The following is a 25,506-nucleotide window of genomic DNA, read 5'->3' as shown; positions in this document are numbered from 1 at the left end:
GTTATGTCAATGGTATAAAATTTTAATGCCAGCTGAGCTGAGCGCGATATATTGCTCAATCAATTATCATTCACATTACGATATCCATACAATTAATCATTAACCAATCATAATTCATTACATATCCAATATCAGAATATTCCTCAATTTGATCTGAATATAATAATGGTTTATTTTAGCTAGACGGATGCGACGGGGCCCCGGTCTTCTGTCTTCGTTTTCCAGACACCCAACAACAGGTCTGGAAAACGAAGATCGAAGACCGGGGACATGCGTTATGTCAATGGTATAAAATTTTAATGCCAGCTGAGCTGAGCGCGATATATTGCTCAATCAATTATCATTCACATTACGATATCCATACAATTAATCATTAACTTATCAACCAATCATAATTCATTACATATCCAATATCAGAATATTCCTGAATTTGATCTGAATATAATAATGGTTTATTTTAGCTAGACGGATGCGATGGCCCCGGTCTTCTGTCTTCGTTTTCCAGACACCCAACAACAGGTCTGGAAAACGAAGATCGAAGCCCGGGGACATGCGTTATGTCAATGGTATAAAATTTTAATGCCAGCTGAGCTGAGCGCGATATATTGCTCAATCAATTATCATTCACATTGCGATATCCATGCAATTAATCATTAACCAATCATAATTCATTACATATCCAATATCAGAATATTCCTGAATTTGATCTGAATATAATAATGGTTTATTTTAGCTAAACGGATGCGATGGCCCCGGTCTTCTGTCTTCGTTTTCCAGACACCCAACAACAGGTCTGGAAAACGAAGATCGAAGCCCGGGGACATGCGTTATGTCAATGGTATAAAATTTTAATGCCAGCTGAGCGCGATATATTGCTCAATCAATTATCATTCACATTGCGATATCCATGCAATTAATCATTAACCAATCATAATTCATTACATATCCAATATCAGAATATTCCTGAATTTGATCTGAATATAATAATGGTTTATTTTAGCTAGACGGATGCGATGGCCCCGGTCTTCTGTCTTCGTTTTCCAGACACCCAACAACAGGTCTGGAAAACGAAGATCGAAGACCGGGGACATGCGTTATGTCAATGGTATAAAATTTTAATGCCAGCTGAGCTGAGCGCGATATATTGCTCAATCAATTATCATTCACATTACGATATCCATACAATTAATCATTAACCAATAATAATTCATTACATATCCAATATCAGAATATTCCTGAATTTGATCTGAATATAATAATGGTTTATTTTAGCTAGACGGATGCGACGGGGCCCCGGTCTTCTGTCTTCGTTTTCCAGACACCCAACAACAGGTCTGGAAAACGAAGATCGAAGACCGGGGACATGCGTTATGTCAATGGTATAAAATTTTAATGCCAGCTGAGCTGAGCGCGATATATTGCTCAATCAATTATCATTCACATTACGATATCCATACAATTAATCATTAACTTATCAACCAATCATAATTCATTACATATCCAATATCAGAATATTCCTGAATTTGATCTGAATATAATAATGGTTTATTTTAGCTAGACGGATGCGATGGCCCCGGTCTTCTGTCTTCGTTTTCCAGACACCCAACAACAGGTCTGGAAAACGAAGATCGAAGCCCGGGGACATGCGTTATGTCAATGGTATAAAATTTTAATGCCAGCTGAGCTGAGCGCGATATATTGCTCAATCAATTATCATTCACATTGCGATATCCATGCAATTAATCATTAACCAATCATAATTCATTACATATCCAATATCAGAATATTCCTGAATTTGATCTGAATATAATAATGGTTTATTTTAGCTAGACGGATGCGATGGCCCCGGTCTTCTGTCTTCGTTTTCCAGACACCCAACAACAGGTCTGGAAAACGAAGATCGAAGACCGGGGACATGCGTTATGTCAATGGTATAAAATTTTAATGCCAGCTGAGCTGAGCGCGATATATTGCTCAATCAATTATCATTCACATTACGATATCCATACAATTAATCATTAACCAATCATAATTCATTACATATCCAATATCAGAATATTCCTGAATTTGATCTGAATATAATAATGGTTTATTTTAGCTAGACGGATGCGACGGGGCCCCGGTCTTCTGTCTTCGTTTTCCAGACACCCAACAACAGGTCTGGAAAACGAAGATCGAAGACCGGGAACATGCGTTATGTCAATGGTATAAAATTTTAATGCCAGCTGAGCTGAGCGCGATATATTGCTCAATCAATTATCATTCACATTGCGATATCCATGCAATTAATCATTAACCAATCATAATTCATTACATATCCAATATCAGAATATTCCTGAATTTGATCTGAATATAATAATGGTTTATTTTAGCTAGACGGATGCGATGGCCCCGGTCTTCTGTCTTCGTTTTCCAGACACCCAACAACAGGTCTGGAAAACGAAGATCGAAGACCGGGGACATGCGTTATGTCAATGGTATAAAATTTTAATGCCAGCTGAGCTGAGCGCGATATATTGCTCAATCAATTATCATTCACATTACGATATCCATACAATTAATCATTAACCAATCATAATTCATTACATATCCAATATCAGAATATTCCTGAATTTGATCTGAATATAATAATGGTTTATTTTAGCTAGACGGATGCGACGGGGCCCCGGTCTTCTGTCTTCGTTTTCCAGACACCCAACAACAGGTCTGGAAAACGAAGATCGAAGACCGGGGACATGCGTTATGTCAATGGTATAAAATTTTAATGCCAGCTGAGCTGAGCGCGATATATTGCTCAATCAATTATCATTCACATTACGATATCCATACAATTAATCATTAACTTATCAACCAATCATAATTCATTACATATCCAATATCAGAATATTCCTGAATTTGATCTGAATATAATAATGGTTTATTTTAGCTAGACGGATGCGATGGCCCCGGTCTTCTGTCTTCGTTTTCCAGACACCCAACAACAGGTCTGGAAAACGAAGATCGAAGCCGGGGACATGCGTTATGTCAATGGTATAAAATTTTAATGCCAGCTGAGCTGAGCGCGATATATTGCTCAATCAATTATCATTCACATTACGATATCCATGCAATTAATCATTAACCAATCATAATTCATTACATATCCAATATCAGAATATTCCTGAATTTGATCTGAATATAATAATGGTTTATTTTAGCTAGACGGATGCGATGGCCCCGGTCTTCTGTCTTCGTTTTCCAGACACCCAACAACAGGTCTGGAAAACGAAGACGGAAGACCGGGACACGCGTAATGTCAATGGTAGTTGCAAACGGCAGTTAAGTTGAGACTGCTTGTACGTGATTGCGCAGTATGATGTGTATTGTACGTTATAATTGTTATGTATTAATTATGCCCTAGCTGATAACGATATCCTTACAATTAATCATTAACTTATCAACCAATCATAACTGACTACATATCCAATATCAGAATATTCCTGAATTTGATCTGAATATAATAATGGTTTATTTTAGCTAGACGGATGCGATGGCCCCGGTCTTCTGTCTTCGTTTTCCAGACACCCAACAACAGGTCTGGAAAACGAAGACGGAAGACCGGGGACACGCGTAATGTCAATGGTAGTTGCAAACGGCAGTTAAGTTGAGACTGCTTGTACGTGATTGCGCAGTATGAGGTGTATTGTACGTTATAATTGTTATGTATTAATTATGCCCTAGCTGATAACGATATCCTTACAATTAATCATTAACTTATCAACCAATCATAACTGACTACATATCCAATATCAGAATATTCCTGAATTTGATCTGAATATAATAATGGTTTATTTTAGCTAGACGGATGCGATGGCCCCGGTCTTCTGTCTTCGTTTTCCAGACACCCAACAACAGGTTTGGAAAACGAAGATCGAAGACCGGGGACATGTGTTATGTCAATGGTAGTAAAATTTTCATGACAGCTGAGCTGAGCGCGATATATTGCTCAATCAATTATCATAAATGTATATAGTTGCAAACTGAAGTTAAGTTGAGACTGCTTGTACGTGATCGCGATATCCATACAATTATTAATCATTAACTTATCAACCAATCATAACTGATTACATATCCAATATCAGAATATTCCTGAATTTGATCTGAATATAATAATGGTTTATTTTAGCTAGACGGATGCGATGGCCCCGGTCTTCTGTCTTCGTTTTCCAGACACCCAACAACAGGTTTGGAAAACGAAGATCGAAGACCGGGGACATGTGTTATGTCAATGGTAGTAAAATTTTAATGCCAGCTGAGCTGAGCGCGATATATTGCTCAATCAATTATCATTCACATCACGATATCCATACAATATTAATCATTAACTTATCAACCAATCATAACTGATTACATATCCAATATCAGAATATTCCTGAATTTGATCTGAATATAATAATGGTTTATTTTAGCTAGACGGATGCGTGGCCCCGGTCTTCTGTCTTCGTTTTCCAGACACCCAACAACAGGTTTGGAAAACGAAGATCGAAGACCGGGGACATGTGTTATGTCAATGGTAGTAAAATTTTCATGACAGCTGAGCTGATCGAGCGCGATATATTGCTCAATCAATTATCATAAATGTATATAGTTGCAAACTGAAGTTAAGTTGAGACTGCTTGTACGTGATTGCGATATCCATACAAATATTAATCATTAACTTATCAACCAATCATAACTGATTACATATCCAATATCAGAATATTCCTGAATTTGATCTGAATATAATAATGGTTTATTTTAGCTAGACGGATGCGATGGCCCCGGTCTTCTGTCTTCGTTTTCCAGACACCCAACAACAGGTTTGGAAAACGAAGATCGAAGACCGGGGACATGTGTTATGTCAATGGTAGTAAAATTTATTGCCAGCTGAGCTGAGCGCGATGTATTGCTCAATCAATTATCATTCACATCACGATATATCCATACAATATTAATCATTAACTTATCAACCAATCATAACTGATTACATATCCAATATCAGAATATTCCTGAATTTGATCTGAATATAATAATGGTTTATTTTAGCTAGACGGATGCGATGGCCCCGGTCTTCTGTCTTCGTTTTCCAGACACCCAACAACAGGTCTGGAAAACGAAGACGGAAGACCGGGGACACGCGTAATGTCAATGGTAGTTGCAAACGGCAGTTAAGTTGAGACTGCTTGTACGTGATTGCGCAGTATGAGGTGTATTGTACGTTATAATTGTTATGTATTAATTATGCCCTAGCTGATAACGATATCCTTACAATTAATCATTAACTTATCAACCAATCATAACTGACTACATATCCGATATCAGAATATTCCTGAATTTGACCTGAATATAATAATGGTTTATTTTAGCTAGACGGATGCGATGGCCCCGGTCTTCTGTCTTCGTTTTCCAGACACCCAACAACAGGTCTGGAAAACGAAGACGGAAGACCGGGGACACGCGTAATGTCAATGGTAGTTGCAAACGGCAGTTAAGTTGAGACTGCTTGTACGTGATTGCGCAGTATGAGGTGTATTGTACGTTATAATTGTTATGTATTAATTATGCCCTAGCTGCTGATAACGATATCCTTACAATTAATCATTAACTTATCAACCAATCATAACTGACTACATATCCGATATCAGAATATTCCTGAATTTGACCTGAATATAATAATGGTTTATTTTAGCTAGACGGATGCGATGGCCCCGGTCTTCTGTCTTCGTTTTCCAGACACCCAACAACGGGTCTGGAAAACGAAGATCGAAGACCGGGACATGCGTTATGTCAATGGGAGAACATGTGTACGTGTAGGGGGCAAGGTCCAAAGTCCATTCTAACCCGCGCACGTGTTTTGTACACACTTTGCACTGCTTTGTACACACTTCGTGCGTGAACTACAAACGCTTTCACACGAGTGTGATACGTGTCCCCGGTCTTCTGTCTTCGTTTTCCAGACACCCAATGCATGTATGCAGTGCAGTATGTACAGTACATTGTATACTGTATAGCACCTATGGATAATTAACATTTTTTTTATTTAAGATATATTTCACAAATATCCGTAAAACTCATAGTAGAGGAATAAAAGCGATATAGCTCTATGATGCTGCTTGCTATTGTTGACCTCGTACCATCTAATATCCAAGAACCCCAGGATGATAAAATCTATTTTTTGGCTGAAAAAAGGCTATAAAAATTGAAAAATTTAGGCATAATTACCTTTTAACTCTACAAATAATGGTTTAAAAGTACTAATTATAGGAAAAACAAATTGCCTGCCCCCAAATACATATGAATAGACACCAAAACCAAAGAAAATGACCACCAAATAAAGAAGTTGTGGCCAAAACTGTGATTTTGGGTGGTTTTGGCGGCCATTTTGGATTTTGGCCCGGCACACTTTTTTCTCGGACCCGAGACAAAAAATATTGTCTTTTCATGTTGAGATACATTACAAGGAATAAAAAAAAACTGTTCCCATATTGAAATTACAAAAAAAGTATTTTTGACCCATGTATAGCCCACTCCTAATATCATGTAACTTTTCGATGCAACTAACGGTTGGTAAATTCGTATTCAAAAGCAGCGCAGCTAGCCGTCTATGAGCCGTTCCTGTACGTACGACGCCGGGGTACGTGCGTGGTGGGTTTTTTTTTTTCATGTAGCTGTGGCGTGGAGTATGACGAAAGTGTAATGGATCTGGAAAGACCGTACGTACGCGTACCGTACTGTTACTTTCAGCGAATCAGAAGACAGAAGCTTCTGCCGTTACTTACGGCAAAAAAAAACATTTATAAGCATAACAAGGGTGAAATGCAAATGAGAAGGTGGATGATGTCACACACTCACTATTTCCTTTGTATTTTATTACATATACGGTATAGACTATTTCAATATTTGCAATTTTGAAATGCAAAGCTCTTTATTTTCAACATGTTCAGGGACAAATCAAACACAGTTTAAACACAGAATGAAGAAAAATTATGATGTTTCACATTTCTTTTGTTGTCTTTTTCTTTATTTTTGTTGGGGTTGATTTGCCCTTTAAAATTTAAAATGTTATTTTTATAATGATACTGACTTGGTTCTTAAAGGGATGCATAAGGGAAACTGAAAACATTATTTATTAAAAAGGTAATCAAAATTTTAAGAGTTAATATTTCAAGATTTTAAAATATTACATGTTAAATAAGCCAAATTGATACCTTTTTTTTTTGTTTTTTAACCAATGACACCATGCATGACTGAACAAATTGATCAGATAGACAACAGGTACAAATTACATTTTTGCAAGGTATGGCAAGTAAGTATGAGATGAATCTCTCACTGATGCCTCACTGAGCTGAATGATTTTTGTTACTGAATGTGGTTAAAATGAATAATCCTAATTTTAATGAGGATATTTTAATATGCAAGGTTGAAAAGGTTGCTTTCCCGGGCTGATCAGTCAGCCCCCTTTAACCACCAATTTTGTATTTTAGCTTCATTGGTTCAGACATGAGCAGTGTAAATTGCATTAGTAAGGTACCAGGAAAAAGATTAGGGGTTGCTCTTTTATTTTTTCTGGTAAATTTCTTTTCTGATATTCATTAATCTCTGACTAGGATGAATCGTCTTAATACATGGACAAACTTTTTTTTACATACTGTACTTTGGAGCAAAGGACACAAGTTGTACCTTCACTACACTGACCACTTGTTGACATGTTTATGGCCAGGGAGTGGAAGTAACTGGTATCAAAGTGTAATCCACTGAAGATAGTGAGTAATGTAAGGCACAGTTGAGCAAAGAAGGAGGATGAAATTTGGAAGATATAACACCTCTACTACAAGTCATGATGAAAATAATATGTCATATTCTTGAAATTTGAATAAAATATTACAAGTGATGCATTTTATTTTGAGTTTATTTATACATCATTATTCGTGTCACAATGTAACATAATCAGGCAACTCGATTTTCATGGAAAAAATTTCAGTATTTAACAGACATGTTCGTAAAGCTTCTTAACATTCTTGTTGAAAGCATAATAAAGGCATCCTTTCATATAGTTTTCATATATTCAAAGGTCATATTGAAGGAAACAAAGTCAGAAAGAGGTTGTGTGTGGGTTGGTGGGTGTGTTTGTGTGTGTGGTGGGATAGAGAGAGCTAGAGAGGGGGTACGTTGAGAGAGGGAGAAAGGAGACGGGCTTCAGCAATACGTCATGGTATTAAGTTTAAAGTATACCTATAAAAGTGACATGCTTGCATGTTGCTATTGTGTCCAGTGGCGTAGCTTCCGGGAGCCAGGGGGCACGTGCCCCCCCCCCCTCCCCTGAGATTTGGTGTGTCCCCCAAGGTGCCCCCCAGAAAAAAACTGCCAGAGCAAAAAAAAGGAGAAAGAAGATAAGACAAAAGGAAAAGAAGAAGAAAAAAGAAGAAAATAAGAGGAGGTAGACGAGTGAATGAAATAATGTGAGGGGAAGACTTGCCAAAAAAAATTCATGTTACTATATTAATTTTTTGCTTGCGCTTCGCGCCAGAATTGCCTGTTCAATCAATTGTTTAGTTACATACCTATACCATCTATTAATACCAAAAGTGCTTAGAATGACCATTTTTTAGGTCGGAATGTCAAAAAAAATTGCTAGCGCTTCGCGCTCGGATTATTGAAATATATACCGATTTCGTGGGTAACTGTCAGCAGTCCTTAACACGTCCCTTTTCGATAATGCTTGAACAGTTAATACAAATTTCTGCTCGTGCTTTTCGTTCGCATTACCCATCTAGTTAGTACGAATCTTGTTCAGGATTAACCCTACAGGGCTCCGCCGCGAAGCGGCGGAGCCCTACGCTCAACTATTGACATGCGCCGCAAACCGTCAGTTTGGTTCGCTTATTTTGGACATAATGCTTTAAAAGATAAAAATTTCTAGTCATATATACTCACGAACTTCCTGGACAACCAGCAAACCCTGTAGAATCCTGATTTGAAAATTAATATGAGAAAAAAAACGTGATTATCCAGTGCTGTCAAAATGTTCCCATGTTGTAGAAGCCATCTTGGAAAGTCGAAAATAGACTGCGCATGCGCGGTGTCGGCGCAGCAAACATGAATATTCAGGCTTTGCAGAGAGATTAATGAATATGCATGAAGCGATGGGGTGACAGATTGTAAACAAACGCACGTGTTCTTAATGTCATCCTTGCTGACGGCAAAACATGGACCTCCAGAGAGAGATTGCATCAACTGTGAGAGATTTAAATCTGAAATATGAATTGAAAGACGGACAAGTAATGCTACTAGTCCATGCCCTAAATGGGAGGAACACCCTTGGCGTACTCCCTACGGGGTATGGTAAAAGCGATTGTTTCGGTCTTCACCTACAGGGCTCCGCCGCTTCGCGGCGGAGCCCTGTAGGGTTAGTTCAGGATCACACATAACATTGCCCAGAATATTAAATTTTCAGGACAAAATACATAAAAGTAAAATAAAAATCGCTTTTTATAAACTTATGAGATTATTTCTTGTTTTTAAGTTGTTTTATAAGAATAAAACTAAGTAGTGACTGATCGGAAAAAATATAGGTGAAGATAATTTTGGGCCCCGTCCCCTATTGGCGAAAGTCGGATCCGCTCTTGTGACACATACACACACACCGGAAAAAATGGCCGGTGCCCCCTCCCCCGAAAAAGCAAGGACCCCCTAGTGCCTCCCAGGAAAAAAAATGCCCCCATGCTCAAGTTTGGATTGACGCCCATGCACACCACCACACTTGCCCTTCCTGTGGTTTTCCCGGTTTCGATTTTTCGGATTAACGAACCTTCAGAATGAAGAACCATATTACATGTTTGGATTAACGAACCTTATTTCGTTTTCGGAACAACGAACCTTATTTCGTTTTCGGATTATCGAACCTTCGGAACAACGAACCTTATATCGTTTTTGGATTAACGAACCTTCGGACAACGAATCGTATTTCATTTTTGGATTAACGAACCTTATTTCGTTTTCGGATTATCGAACCTTCGGAACAACGAACCTTATATCGTTTTTGGATTAACGAACCTTCGGAACAACGAACCTTATTTCGTTTTCGGAATGACGACACAAATGTCAAAAGTAACGAATCCTTTTTCGCTTTCGGATTAACGAACATCGAGGTATATGCAATTTACGCGTTTCGGAATTACGACCTTCGGAATAAAGAACCTTCGGAATTACGAAGTGTAACCCAAATCACGAGCCAAACTTTTTGATAAACTGTCATGAAAATGAGATTTTAAGTAGTTTGTTGTGTAATCAATATTGCCACAAACATAATTCGCCAATCAAAATGCGAGCATGCAGCGCTAGCTGATACGTTTTGACAATCAGACCTGAAAACGGATATTTTTACATAGCACTTTATAAAAATCAATTTGTAAATCACACAAAATTATGAAAGTTCGATTTCCGAGGTGAATATGTTTTGTATATTGACTTCCAAATTTGGTATTTAAGCTCAGTATTGAACAAGTTATGTATATCACTTAACAGCCAATGCGAGCGCGAAGCGCGATCGAAAATTTTATACATAATAATAATTATACTTGCTTATATAGCGCTTAACACTTACTTTGTCAGAAGTCTCTAAGCGCTCTACAGTATATGCAGCATAATTACCCTGGCTTTAGCAGTGCAGCTGTTACGCGCGCTGCGTTTCAAGGAATAAATTCCTGCCAGGTACCCATTTACCTCACCTGGGTTGAGTGCAGCACATTGTGGATCAATTTCTTGCTGAAGGAAATTACGCCATGGTTGGGATTCGAACCCACGACCCTCTGTTTCAGAGTCCGGAGACTAATCCACTGGGCCACAACGCTCCACAGTGATGAAAGATTATTTTTATTTTCCAAGTTTTCCCCCCATTTCATTATTTTTTATTCACTCGTCTCTCTCTTCTTTTTTCCTCCGCTCTTTTCTTTTTTTCTTTCTTTCTTTCCTTTTTTGTCTTTTTTTGCTCCGCCAATAGAGGGGGCCCCGGTCTCTCGGGTTGTCCCCCCCCCCCTTGACCCGCCTATGTGTATTGCATGTGTAAAGTTAGTGGTCGTTGTGGGCTTTCTTTTATTAGGATCGCACATATACACATATACGAGGACAAAGGGCAACTTAACATACAATTAATAAGTAATATTGCAAGTGTTTTTTTTTTTCATATGAATCTCTATTGCCTTACACCTCGAACTGGCATGGCCGGTAAAGCCCGGTATCAACTTTTTGCACTAATACTTTTGGGACGAAAGTAAAAAGACGATCGTTCTGAATAGAAATAGATATCGTACAATGTTATTTATTTACCTTAAAAACATTATGTTGACCATCTTTCAGAGAAAGCGAAAGAATATTAATCCTAATAAAGAAGAAAGGCAATTTGAATAAGGTTCCATGAATATAATGTAAGCCAAAGTTTGTCCGTATGCGAAGATCAATTCAATTTTGTTTGCTTTACGATGCAAAATAAACAAACAGGTGCGCCTACATCATTCCCTTGGTTACCGCGACCCGATTGGATAAAAGTTTTCACTCTGCGCAGAAGTCATTGTGACGTCAGTAATTTCATTGAATACACGGGTTGTGGGGGCGCACCTCCATTATCTTCAGAGTTAAAAGTATTAATTATTGCATAAATAACTAAAGTTGGGCTAACCATGCATATTGATGTATGAGCGAGCGAAGCGAACATGCAAATTTTTATTAGTTCGAAAACTGGGTGATGGCCAAAACCAGTTTCTACATAAACCAACTCGGTAAAATGAGAAGTTAACACTCGAGATGTATTCAATGCACACTCATTTACACAGCATAGGTTAGAGGTGAGATGAGAATGAAGATGTCATCGTACTTTTCAGGAATAAAAAATGCCTTAAACGTGTAGGAAATAAAGAGAGAGCGCGGGAACGACCGCGCAAGAAAACTTACTTTTCTAGATTGCAAAGTTTGATGAATCAATAATAAAGCCATTAACGGTAGTATTACACATTTTGATAATTGAAAGAGAAAAATATTTTTTTTTAGTTGTCATCTGAGTTTCAGTGTCTTTTCTCCCTCTCCCCTCGCTCTCTCTTTCTCTCCCTCTTTATTCCTTCTCTCTATTTCTCTCTTTATTTCTGTTCCTGGTATAGGTATGTCTATGTATGCTTCAATTTATCCTCGTCTGTATTTATTTCTGGATATAGTTGCATTTTGTCATTATCCATCTCGGGCATTCTTCTAAATGAATAAAGTAGACTTGCTTTAATAATTTGAGTTGACTTTTAATTCATTGTAACTCAATTAGAGTTCAAACAGAAAACTTACATATTAAAAGAGACTGGTTTCTCCTTGTTACCAAGCATTTTTTCTCCTTTTTGTTCCGCCTGCATAGCAGATCGAGACTATAGGCGCAGCTTATCCGACGGCGGTCGCGTCGTCAACATCAAATCTTAACCTAAGGTTAAGTTTTTGAAATAACGTCATAACTTGGAAAGTATACGAACCTAGTTCATGAAATTTAGACATAAGGTATCCTGCCCCGGTTTCAGGCCACATTACCAAGGTCAAAGGTCATTTAGGGTCAATGAACTTAGACCATGTTGGGTGAATTAACATTGAAATCGTAACCCAAGGTTAAGTTTCTGAAATGTCATAACTTAGAAAGACCTAGTGCATGAAACTTGCACATAGGGTAATGAAGTATTACTGAACATCGTGCCTGAGTTTCAGGTCACATGACCAAGGTTAAAGGTCATTAAGGGTCAATGAACTTTGGTCATATTGGGGGTATTTGTTGAATACTTTCAACATTTATGGAATTTAGTTCATAAAACTTGTACATAAGAGCAATCAAGTATCACTGAACATCCTGTGCGAGTTTCAGGTCACATGACCAAGGTCAAAAGTCATTTAAGGACAATAAGCTTTGGCGACGTTGTAGGTAAATGTTGAATTGCCATCATAACTTGAAATTGTATAGATATGATGAATAATGAAATGTTGACAAAGGGGTAATCCAGTATCATTGTTCATCTTGCACAGGTCGTAGGTACTTGATTAAGGTCAAATGTCATTTAGGGTCAATGAACGTAGTAGCACATTATGTGGATGGTGTTTGTTGTGAATATTTTTTTCATACTCATTTTGAAAGTCAGCACTGCTGCTTTATTGAATCGCGTAATGGCCAGATGCGCTCTACTTGTTTAGTTCTAAAAGGATGCATAATATACATAGGCCTGTTGTATTATGCGTAAGCACAATTAATAAGTGCAAAAAGTCAAAATTTTGTAAGTAACAACAATATCCCGTTCATGTTGCAACCTACATTTTCCAGCATGAATGTTTATATTACTGGTATATCGCATTTCATGTCTTTCTCATTTTCCATTCTTACGTTACCCTTCAGTCTTTAACATCATTTTGCACACGTTACATAATGTACGATCACGGATCAACAATTCTTACAGTGCGTCATGGTCTGTCATAGTTCAGTTCATCACAGTTGACGATATAATTCATCATAATTCATCGGTTTCATTTCCTTCAGCTATGGGACTGAGTGGACCGTACCGAGGGTCAACCCTTCGAGCTGGTGTCCTTATGAGTTCCCTTCTGCGCCTTCGACGTCGACATGGTTTCAGGAATGTAACAACAAGACACAAAGCACATCCAATAAACAACACGATCATCACCGCAAGGAAAGCTACCATCCAATTACTGGGTACGTGGACGACCTTTACCTCAAGATCGACAGATATATGTCCAAGAATGTTCGTTGCCTCGCATGTAAACCACCCCTCGACTGCTGATGTTATTTCCCTGATGACGAGGGTGTCGTTTCCACGAACGCGATATAAGCCATTTTCGTACTCATGGACGGTGTTCTTGGATATCTTTTCGCCACTTGGGATCGTCCATGTGATCGTAGGGGGCGGTTTACCACCAACAGGACAGACTAGTTCGAACCGCTTGTCTCCTGGTGTTGCGTTGTAAATCTGCGGAATGTCTATGATTATGTATGGTTTACAGTGGAATCTGTCGTAGGGGATACTGTCAAGATGAAGACCGTGGAGAGCAGAGGGTTGATCACAGAGACACTTGTCAAGATTTCCTCCATTCTCCAACAACCATCCTGAAATCCAATCCAGTTGACAATCGCAAACCAAGGGGTTTCCTTTTAGCGACAAGTTCAGAGGTCCGGCAACATCAGCAAAGAGGTTCTCTGGCAATTTTGTTATTTGATTATTCTGTAAGCGAAGTGTCCCGATCTGAGGCGTTCCATAGAACATGCTTGCATTCAACCACTCAATGTCATTGTCACTTAGATCTATCCGAGTCAATCTAGATTTGTTCTGAAAGGAATCATCAGCAATTTTTTCAAGACCGCTATGGCTTAGGGAGACCACCACCAGTTGGTGAAGTTCTTTGAACAAAGCTCCTTTAGTTCGTCCAATACTCGTATGGTTCAGATTCAAATATCCGAGTTGGTTCAGACAATTAAACGAACCGACTTCAATGTTCTCAAGAGGGTTTCCATCTAGTTCGAGTAGCACTAGCTTCGGCGATTCGCAAAAGGTGTTCTCAACAATACCATCCAATTTATTCCCAGAAAGGTAAAGATGCTGAAGTGAAGTTAAACCTCTGAACAGTTCTTTATTGATTTTCGATTTCGGTTTCGATTTTTCGGATTAACGAACCTTCAGAATGAAGAACCATATTACATGTTTGGATTAACGAACCTTATTTCGTTTTCGGAACAACGAACCTTATTTCGTTTTCGGATTATCGAACCTTCGGAACAACGAACCTTATATCGTTTTTGGATTAACGAACCTTCGGACAACGAATCGTATTTCATTTTTGGATTAACGAACCTTATTTCGTTTTCGGATTATCGAACCTTCGGAACAACGAACCTTATATCGTTTTTGGATTAACGAACCTTCGGAACAACGAACCTTATTTCGTTTTCGGAATGACGACACAAATGTCAAAAGTAACGAATCCTTTTTCGCTTTCGGATTAACGAACATCGAGGTATATGCAATTTACGCGTTTCGGAATTACGACCTTCGGAATAAAGAACCTTCGGAATTACGAAGTGTAACCCAAATCACGAGCCAAACTTTTTGATAAACTGTCATGAAAATGAGATTTTAAGTAGTTTGTTGTGTAATCAATATTGCCACAAACATAATTCGCCAATCAAAATGCGAGCATGCAGCGCTAGCTGATACGTTTTGACAATCAGACCTGAAAACGGATATTTTTACATAGCACTTTATAAAAATCAATTTGTAAATCACACAAAATTATGAAAGTTCGATTTCCGAGGTGAATATGTTTTGTATATTGACTTCCAAATTTGGTATTTAAGCTCAGTATTGAACAAGTTATGTATATCACTTAACAGCCAATGCGAGCGCGAAGCGCGATCGAAAATTTTATACATAATAATAATTATACTTGCTTATATAGCGCTTAACACTTACTTTGTCAGAAGTCTCTAAGCGCTCTACAGTATATGCAGCATAATTACCCTGGCTTTAGCAGTGCAGCTGTTACGCGCGCTGCATTTCAAGGAATAAATTCCTGCCAGGTACCCATTTACCTCACCTGGGTTGAGTGCAGCACATTGTGGATCAATTTCTTGCTGAAGGAAATTACGCCATGGTTGGGATTCGAACCCACGACCCTCTGTTTCAGAGTCCGGAGACTAATCCACTGGGCCACAACGCTCCACAGTGATGAAAGATTATTTTTATTTTCCAAGTTTTCCCCCCATTTCATTATTTTTTATTCACTCGTCTCTCTCTTCTTTTTTCCTCCGCTCTTTTCTTTTTTTCTTTCTTTCTTTCCTTTTTTGTCTTTTTTTGCTCCGCCAATAGAGGGGGCCCCGGTCTCTCGGGTTGTCCCCCCCCTTGACCCGCCTATGTGTATTGCATGTGTAAAGTTAGTGGTCGTTGTGGGCTTTCTTTTATTAGGATCGCACATATACACATATACGAGGACAAAGGGCAACTTAACATACAATTAATAAGTAATATTGCAAGTGTTTTTTTTTTCATATGAATCTCTATTGCCTTACACCTCGAACTGGCATGGCCGGTAAAGCCCGGTATCAACTTTTTGCACTAATACTTTTGGGACGAAAGTAAAAAGACGATCGTTCTGAATAGAAATAGATATCGTACAATGTTATTTATTTACCTTAAAAACATTATGTTGACCATCTTTCAGAGAAAGCGAAAGAATATTAATCCTAATAAAGAAGAAAGGCAATTTGAATAAGGTTCCATGAATATAATGTAAGCCAAAGTTTGTCCGTATGCGAAGATCAATTCAATTTTGTTTGCTTTACGATGCAAAATAAACAAACAGGTGCGCCTACATCATTCCCTTGGTTACCGCGACCCGATTGGATAAAAGTTTTCACTCTGCGCAGAAGTCATTGTGACGTCAGTAATTTCATTGAATACACGGGTTGTGGGGGCGCACCTCCATTATCTTCAGAGTTAAAAGTATTAATTATTGCATAAATAACTAAAGTTGGGCTAACCATGCATATTGATGTATGAGCGAGCGAAGCGAACATGCAAATTTTTATTAGTTCGAAAACTGGGTGATGGCCAAAACCAGTTTCTACATAAACCAACTCGGTAAAATGAGAAGTTAACACTCGAGATGTATTCAATGCACACTCATTTACACAGCATAGGTTAGAGGTGAGATGAGAATGAAGATGTCATCGTACTTTTCAGGAATAAAAAATGCCTTAAACGTGTAGGAAATAAAGAGAGAGCGCGGGAACGACCGCGCAAGAAAACTTACTTTTCTAGATTGCAAAGTTTGATGAATCAATAATAAAGCCATTAACGGTAGTATTACACATTTTGATAATTGAAAGAGAAAAATATTTTTTTTTAGTTGTCATCTGAGTTTCAGTGTCTTTTCTCCCTCTCCCCCTCGCTCTCTCTTTCTCTCCCTCTTTATTCCTTCTCTCTATTTCTCTCTTTATTTCTGTTCCTGGTATAGGTATGTCTATGTATGCTTCAATTTATCCTCGTCTGTATTTATTTCTGGATATAGTTGCATTTTGTCATTATCCATCTCGGGCATTCTTCTAAATGAATAAAGTAGACTTGCTTTAATAATTTGAGTTGACTTTTAATTCATTGTAACTCAATTAGAGTTCAAACAGAAAACTTACATATTAAAAGAGACTGGTTTCTCCTTGTTACCAAGCATTTTTTCTCCTTTTTGTTCCGCCTGCATAGCAGATCGAGACTATAGGCGCAGCTTATCCGACGGCGGTCGCGTCGTCAACATCAAATCTTAACCTAAGGTTAAGTTTTTGAAATAACGTCATAACTTGGAAAGTATACGAACCTAGTTCATGAAATTTAGACATAAGGTATCCTGCCCCGGTTTCAGGCCACATTACCAAGGTCAAAGGTCATTTAGGGTCAATGAACTTAGACCATGTTGGGTGAATTAACATTGAAATCGTAACCCAAGGTTAAGTTTCTGAAATGTCATAACTTAGAAAGACCTAGTGCATGAAACTTGCACATAGGGTAATGAAGTATTACTGAACATCGTGCCTGAGTTTCAGGTCACATGACCAAGGTTAAAGGTCATTAAGGGTCAATGAACTTTGGTCATATTGGGGGTATTTGTTGAATACTTTCAACATTTATGGAATTTAGTTCATAAAACTTGTACATAAGAGCAATCAAGTATCACTGAACATCCTGTGCGAGTTTCAGGTCACATGACCAAGGTCAAAAGTCATTTAAGGACAATAAGCTTTGGCGACGTTGTAGGTAAATGTTGAATTGCCATCATAACTTGAAATTGTATAGATATGATGAATAATGAAATGTTGACAAAGGGGTAATCCAGTATCATTGTTCATCTTGCACAGGTCGTAGGTACTTGATTAAGGTCAAATGTCATTTAGGGTCAATGAACGTAGTAGCACATTATGTGGATGGTGTTTGTTGTGAATATTTTTTTCATACTCATTTTGAAAGTCAGCACTGCTGCTTTATTGAATCGCGTAATGGCCAGATGCGCTCTACTTGTTTAGTTCTAAAAGGATGCATAATATACATAGGCCTGTTGTATTATGCGTAAGCACAATTAATAAGTGCAAAAAGTCAAAATTTTGTAAGTAACAACAATATCCCGTTCATGTTGCAACCTACATTTTCCAGCATGAATGTTTATATTACTGGTATATCGCATTTCATGTCTTTCTCATTTTCCATTCTTACGTTACCCTTCAGTCTTTAACATCATTTTGCACACGTTACATAATGTACGATCACGGATCAACAATTCTTACAGTGCGTCATGGTCTGTCATAGTTCAGTTCATCACAGTTGACGATATAATTCATCATAATTCATCGGTTTCATTTCCTTCAGCTATGGGACTGAGTGGACCGTACCGAGGGTCAACCCTTCGAGCTGGTGTCCTTATGAGTTCCCTTCTGCGCCTTCGACGTCGACATGGTTTCAGGAATGTAACAACAAGACACAAAGCACATCCAATAAACAACACGATCATCACCGCAAGGAAAGCTACCATCCAATTACTGGGTACGTGGACGACCTTTACCTCAAGATCGACAGATATATGTCCAAGAATGTTCGTTGCCTCGCATGTAAACCACCCCTCGACTGCTGATGTTATTTCCCTGATGACGAGGGTGTCGTTTCCACGAACGCGATATAAGCCATTTTCGTACTCATGGACGGTGTTCTTGGATATCTTTTCGCCACTTGGGATCGTCCATGTGATCGTAGGGGGCGGTTTACCACCAACAGGACAGACTAGTTCGAACCGCTTGTCTCCTGGTGTTGCGTTGTAAATCTGCGGAATGTCTATGATTATGTATGGTTTACAGTGGAATCTGTCGTAGGGGATACTGTCAAGATGAAGACCGTGGAGAGCAGAGGGTTGATCACAGAGACACTTGTCAAGATTTCCTCCATTCTCCAACAACCATCCTGAAATCCAATCCAGTTGACAATCGCAAACCAAGGGGTTTCCTTTTAGCGACAAGTTCAGAGGTCCGGCAACATCAGCAAAGAGGTTCTCTGGCAATTTTGTTATTTGATTATTCTGTAAGCGAAGTGTCCCGATCTGAGGCGTTCCATAGAACATGCTTGCATTCAACCACTCAATGTCATTGTCACTTAGATCTATCCGAGTCAATCTAGATTTGTTCTGAAAGGAATCATCAGCAATTTTTTCAAGACCGCTATGGCTTAGGGAGACCACCACCAGTTGGTGAAGTTCTTTGAACAAAGCTCCTTTAGTTCGTCCAATACTCGTATGGTTCAGATTCAAATATCCGAGTTGGTTCAGACAATTAAACGAACCGACTTCAATGTTCTCAAGAGGGTTTCCATCTAGTTCGAGTAGCACTAGCTTCGGCGATTCGCAAAAGGTGTTCTCAACAATACCATCCAATTTATTCCCAGAAAGGTAAAGATGCTGAAGTGAAGTTAAACCTCTGAACAGTTCTTTATTGATGGTTGTCAAAGTACACGAACTCATATTTAAGTCGATGAGACTTTTAAGATCCGCGAAAATCCCCTCTCCAAGCGCATTTAGGCCTGCGTTGGGGTGCTGTTTTCCTTTTAGCGAAGAAATAGTTTTGGCGCCATCTCTTGTAGGAGTACCAAATGTATTCATACTAAGATCTAAAATGAGCAGATTATTTAGCCCTTGAAATGTTCCAGGGGAAAGGCTCTTGATCCGACTAGACCGGAGTGACAGTTCCGCGAGGTTTACAAGTCCACCAAAGGCTTGAGACTCGATGATAAGATCGACCTCACTGTTCTCAAGAAACAAGCGTCCTAACAAAGGCATCGATCCAAATAGGTTTCCAGGAATTACAGGAAAGCGATTGCCACCAAGATTAAGCTCCGTCAACTTGATCAATGGCGCAAAGATTCCTGAAGGAAACCCTGTTATTAGATTATCGTTCAAAAAGAGCTTATCAAGGTTTGACAAACCCGTAAAAGCACCACTCTCAATTTCGTGAAGTCTGTTCTGTGCTATCGAGAGTTCTTCAGTGTATTGTAGGTTTGAGAAGGCATTCTGTCTAATGATTTCGATGCCATTCCGATCAAGATGAAGTACCAGTGTTGTATTTGGGAGGCCACTGGGTATGGTTGTGAGATTACTTCCGGTACAGGAGACCTTCTGGTTGGGATCACATCTACATCTAGGGGGACATGGAGAGACAGACGCCACGAAGCTAAAGAAGATGCATCCTATTATTAGACTTCTTGAAGGACAATCCATTGTTTTACTGAGAAGGAAATAATGGAAAGACGGTCATTATTAGTTAAAGTTCCCTGAGAGTTGTGGTGACATGAAAAAGCTCATATGGCCAATGTGTCATTACAGTTCCCATTGTTACAGATTGTATAACCAAAATTGTTATGTCTTTTTACATAAGTCTGCCAAAATTATTCTTTGTAAGTGCAGGGACGGCGGAGCGAAGTAGAAAGTGTGGCGGCACATTGTTTTCGAAAAGGGCACTATCTCAAAATAAAGAAAAAACAGTGGCGCAATGAGCCAAAACAAATTGAGGGGGGTTGATATGGCGTATCATGTAAAATCTACGAGCGAGCGAACAAAAATGGTGATATTTTTATAACGTAAATCCAGTTTTGTGATGTATGTGCTATTCAGACTATAATACATTTTACCCTTTACTCCTTCATTTTTTACCTTTCCATTTTTTTTTCTTGGTTGTAAAAACATGGAAGAGCCACCAAGTACACCCCCCCCCCCCATCATCTATACGACACTTATCTACCCCACTCAAATGACTCATGAAACCTAGGGCACGTAGGATTATTCTTACAAGGTTTTTTTTCTTCATAAGTAGTAACATATATGACAAAATTAAAATATATTGTTTTCTTTTTTCAAAGGCATTCGTGTCCTAACGGGTCCTTCTCATGTGAAGGGGCACAGAACACGTTCGTGAGGGGCACTTTTCTTGGATAAACACGGGCATTGATACGGGAAAAATCAAAGTGGGACTTGCTAACGGCATGAAACGGGTCCTTCTCAGGTATGAAAGGGACACAGAACACGTCCGTGAGGGCGCTTTTCTTGGGTAAAAAGGGGCACTGATTCGAGAAAGGGCACTTACAGGAAGGCAAGGGGGCACTTGCTCACACATAAAACGGTTCCTTCTCAAGAGAAAGTGGGGTACAGAACACGTTCGTGAGGGGCACTTTTCTTGGGTAAAAAGGGGCACTGATCCGAAAAGGGGAACTTATACCAGAAAGGGCACTTGGTAACACATAAAACGTTTTTTTTCCTCTGGTGAAAGGGGCACGTAACACATTCGAGAGGGGGCATATTTTTTTTAATGGCACCTTGTACGAGAAAGGATACTTGGTAATACCTAAAACGAATCCTACTCAGGGGAAAGGCCCGGGGGAAAGGGCACAATAGACGTTCGCGAGGGCGCATTTTTCTAGTGTAAAAATGACACTTTTCAGTACTTCAAAAAGTGGGGACATTGTGCCCCCCCCCCCAGAATCGCCGCCCCTGCGTAAATGGTAATATATGGAGAATTGATCGTAAAATGTTGATGTGATAGGTGCTGTAGAATGTAAAATTTCCTTCACCGGAAATACAGATATTCATTTATTCTTGAGCACAAAGTGTCAGTCTGGAACGGAACCATAACTTTGATGTCCATTATAGACGTTCTTCCTAAAGCCCCTGATTGAATCACCACCATAGAAGCAATCAGTTAAAAGAAATGTTGATAAACAATCAAGGGGGGTCAAGGAAAACAAGTTTTAAATAGCAATGCAAATTGTTTTCTTCTAGTTAATGATAACAAAAATTGTGTCTATATCTCGATATTTAGGAAGATGCCAAGATGATAACTAAAATCATAACATTAAAGGTACATAATTATGTGTAAATCATCTCACCTTTTTGCTTATATAAAAGGGTGTACGGAGTAAACAAAGTCAAAATAATCACGACTTCAGGCCCGAACCGTTGATTCTGATGGTTTTGAAATAAGACTCTTATCCAATCATGTCGTTAGAACCATTGAACTGCGAACTAGATTTTCCCTGCTTGAAGACTGCTGTAGAACGATTGTGCCTGTCACCATGGACCTATGCTGTCACACGCTGATAATATGGAATAATGAAACCATAAAATCCGGGAGAAGACCTTCGATCAGGGATATTAATATAATATTTGTATTTTGTAAATATTGAGGTGAGGATCAGGAAGCGTTCGTTGCTTACCCAATGTAGAGTCTAAAGTCCAGACGTTCGAAATGACGTGTTGTTCATTGACTCATTATTTAAATCGAATGAATGATTGCGGATTAGATCCCCTGCATGGATTCTTTAAGTCCACCTGTTACACTACATAGAAATTATTTGAATGTATCTTTGTATTCCTACCGATCTACTCGGGTATGATCCCGTTCTCATGTTAATTGAGGGTTTCAAGTATGCTCAACAAAAGAAAGATAATTGAAGCATCCACATAGCAACAAACCCGGCCCATTGAATAACCCATCCCATCAAATTGTGCGTTTTTTGTGTGTGTGAATGTCTTTGGAAGCCTAGCCCAAATCACCAAAAATATTCGGCTTGTGTTATCAAACAGGTTTACTTTCGGGTCAGTATAACATCGGCTCGCACTTTGCCCTCGAATCATTTATTTGGAAGATACCCATCGTTTTCATGATAAAAACGTGCATTGATTGCTATGTTATTAGATCTAAATCTAGAAACAAAATTCAACTCGTGCTTCACGCTTCCAGACGCCCATGCCAATGATGAAATAATGCTAGCGTGAAGCGCGAGCTGAAGAAATTTGATTTTCCAACCTGAAACCTGTGAAGTCTAAGCACTTAAAAAAAAAGTTATGTTTGAAGGCCCTTTGCATCTAAACAATAAATTGTTTATTAAATATATTGTTCTTTAGTAAAAAAATAAATAATAATAAGATTGCTTAAACTCTACAGGTTTCGGGTTGGAAAATCTTTTTTTTAGCTCGCGTGAGCACTATTTCATGGGCGTAAATACATGACGTTATACTATTCAAGTGGGGTTTACGCCAGTGTATTATTTAATCGGGGAGATGATTATGTACCTATCCATGAGTCACCTCAAATATTTAACAGGTTCCTTTTATGGTCAGTATATTTAAACATTTCTGCTCGCACTTCATGTTTGCATACGCATCTTGTTTATGATAAAAAAAATGTTCAGTGTTCAATTTTCTTGTCTCAATTAGTGCTTATCCAACATCTGAACTCGCGCTTCGTGCTCGCATTATCTATTTAGGCCTGATGAGATATTTTATCATGTTTGTGAGAATAACGCAAGATATTCTTAAAACTTAGTGATGACTATCCCTTCCAAAAAAACAACAACAAAGTCAGTTTCTGGCGGCCGATAAGAGAAATGAGGGTGAAAAGTTTTTTCCGCCCCTCCCTCCTCTTGGCGAAAGTTGGATCCTCCACTGCATACTGAATTCTGAATGTATTCTATTCGTACAACATTCCACCAGCATTCGATACATATTAAACGCATTATGAGAGCTGAATGAATATTAGGAGAAAAAAATTAGTAGTTTGGAGTCGATTACAATACTTTCATTCCGGCCAATTCTACTTGATCAGACTAATTGTGACGGGTCTTTCAACATGTTTATTAAATACACTGACAAAGCAGCACTGTGTAAGAAAAGTCTGTCCCCCGCCGCCACCCCCTCCACGCATGCCAATAAAGTCTGGAACCCTCAGTTAGGGCCCGGAGTTATGGGTGACTAGTCTACACTTCATGACTTTTCTGGTATTATGTATTACTTTGGGGTCATCTGAAATAGCTACTGATATACATAATGAAGGGGGGTGGGGGGCTTTGGTGCTGGGCCCCGAAAAATCCCTGGACCAAGAAAGTAAACAAAAAATCATTCATATGACATTACTTTGTTATTATTACGTCAAAATCTATCACAAAATTACATTTTTATTAAAAAGGGCAACATTTTCATTCTTTTCCCCCCATACGCTATGTTGTGACCCTTCTATTTTGGCTCATGCCATTGCAAAGAACCCAATGATATACACGATAGATGGACCCGACATGGCAGCCATCACTGGACCCACTGATCATGCAATGGACCAGGTGCATTGCTGTCAGTGCACGTATCCTTTGTTACACCCCCCGCCCAAAAAAAAAAAGATGATGAATAATAAAAATACCAGTAATAATGACGATAAATGAATGAATAAAATTAAGGATAAAATTTTGTTTGAATAGATAAATGAATTAATTAATTAACTGATAAAATGAAATTAATTAATTAATCATTTAATAAAACCATGCAATCAGTCAAGTCACGTCTACGTGACCCGCACATCAAATCCGCTTTCCAAAGATCACCGTAAACATTTTCATGCAGCAGCCTGGGAACGATTTTTGAATAGGGAGTGCTGGTTTGACAACAACCGCCTCCCCCCCAAAAAAAAAAAAAAAAAAGATAATAGTAATAATATTTAATAAATAAATAAACAAATAATAATGATAATAACAAAATGAAATAAATAACTAAATAAAAAGTGTTTATTCCAAAATTACTGTGATTTTGGTAAAAAAATAGAACACACATAAAAAAGAGTGTTCACTCCACAAGGAATGTGTTTTTTGTCAGAAAGTACAATATTTAAAAGAAAGCATAAAAAGGGTTTTTTCTCCCAAATGAATGATATTTTTTGGTCAAATCTCAACATTACTTACCTAATTTCTAGGGGGTGCTGCGTGCATACATGATATATACTGTATAACATACGTAGCACCCTAAGAAAAAATTTGGGAGGTGATACCCCAGCACCCCTGCTTCCCAGGACTATGTTTGATTTTACACAGAAGTTACTCAATAATAAAGAAGCACTTCTAGTTGGTAGACAGTTTGCTTAAAAACCTGTTAGAAAATCTGTTGAAAAGTTCGAAAAGTCAGCTTTTATGGGGATTTGGGGAAGCCCAACGTTTGACGCCCCCCCCCCCCCGAAAAAAAACCCCGACGAGAATGCTCATCAGATTTCGATGTATATTTAAGTAACCTGCATTCCATGATATTGTATTAGGGTTTCTCAATAATTTAAAAAAAAACGGAATTGTATTCGTTAAGGTGGCTATTCATCCAAAAGTATTTTTTTTAATTTCACAGCGTCATTGTCAATGTGAATTCAGGGAGTCGAAATGTCCCCCCCCCCCCTCCTTGGGGGGGGGGCGGTGCCAACAAAAAAGAGGGAGGAAAAAGAAGACGGAAAAGGGGAGGGGAAACTGAATGTGAATGAATGATGAGGAGGGGAAATTATAAAATTAAAAGAATAAAATACTTTTTAATGGGTATATCTGCTATCCATGGTTTCCGAGTAGATCTTTCATTTTGAAGGAAATATAG

The 25,506-nt window shown here is 38.5% G+C and overlaps 2 protein-coding genes across 2 annotated transcripts; both read right to left on the bottom strand.

Moving 5' to 3' along the window:
• Window positions 1-12,800: 12,800 nt before the first annotated feature.
• LOC121428119 (leucine-rich repeat and immunoglobulin-like domain-containing nogo receptor-interacting protein 3) lies at window positions 12,801-14,678 on the bottom strand (the record flags this gene model as incomplete). Its single annotated transcript, XM_041624710.1, has 1 exon — window positions 12,801-14,678. A coding segment is annotated over one exon (1,143 nt), but the record flags the coding sequence as incomplete, so codon positions are not given.
• Window positions 14,679-17,685: 3,007 nt separating this feature from the next.
• Window positions 17,686-22,066, bottom strand: LOC121428117 (carboxypeptidase N subunit 2-like). Its single transcript, XM_041624709.1, has 2 exons — window positions 22,002-22,066; window positions 17,686-20,347 (listed from the first exon to the last, which is right to left on the bottom strand). Exon 2 carries the CDS (start codon window positions 20,338-20,340, stop codon window positions 18,421-18,423), a length of 1,920 nt encoding a protein of 639 aa, XP_041480643.1. The 5' UTR covers window positions 20,341-20,347; window positions 22,002-22,066; the 3' UTR covers window positions 17,686-18,420.
• Window positions 22,067-25,506: the final 3,440 nt, after the last annotated feature.

The sequence above is a fragment of the Lytechinus variegatus genome, chromosome 14 (assembly GCF_018143015.1).
Source record: "Lytechinus variegatus isolate NC3 chromosome 14, Lvar_3.0, whole genome shotgun sequence".
In the NCBI taxonomy this organism is placed as follows: domain Eukaryota; kingdom Metazoa; phylum Echinodermata; class Echinoidea; order Temnopleuroida; family Toxopneustidae; genus Lytechinus; species Lytechinus variegatus.
The sequence above is the reverse complement of the archived record's forward strand: the minus strand, read 5'-3'. Positions and strand labels throughout refer to the sequence as shown.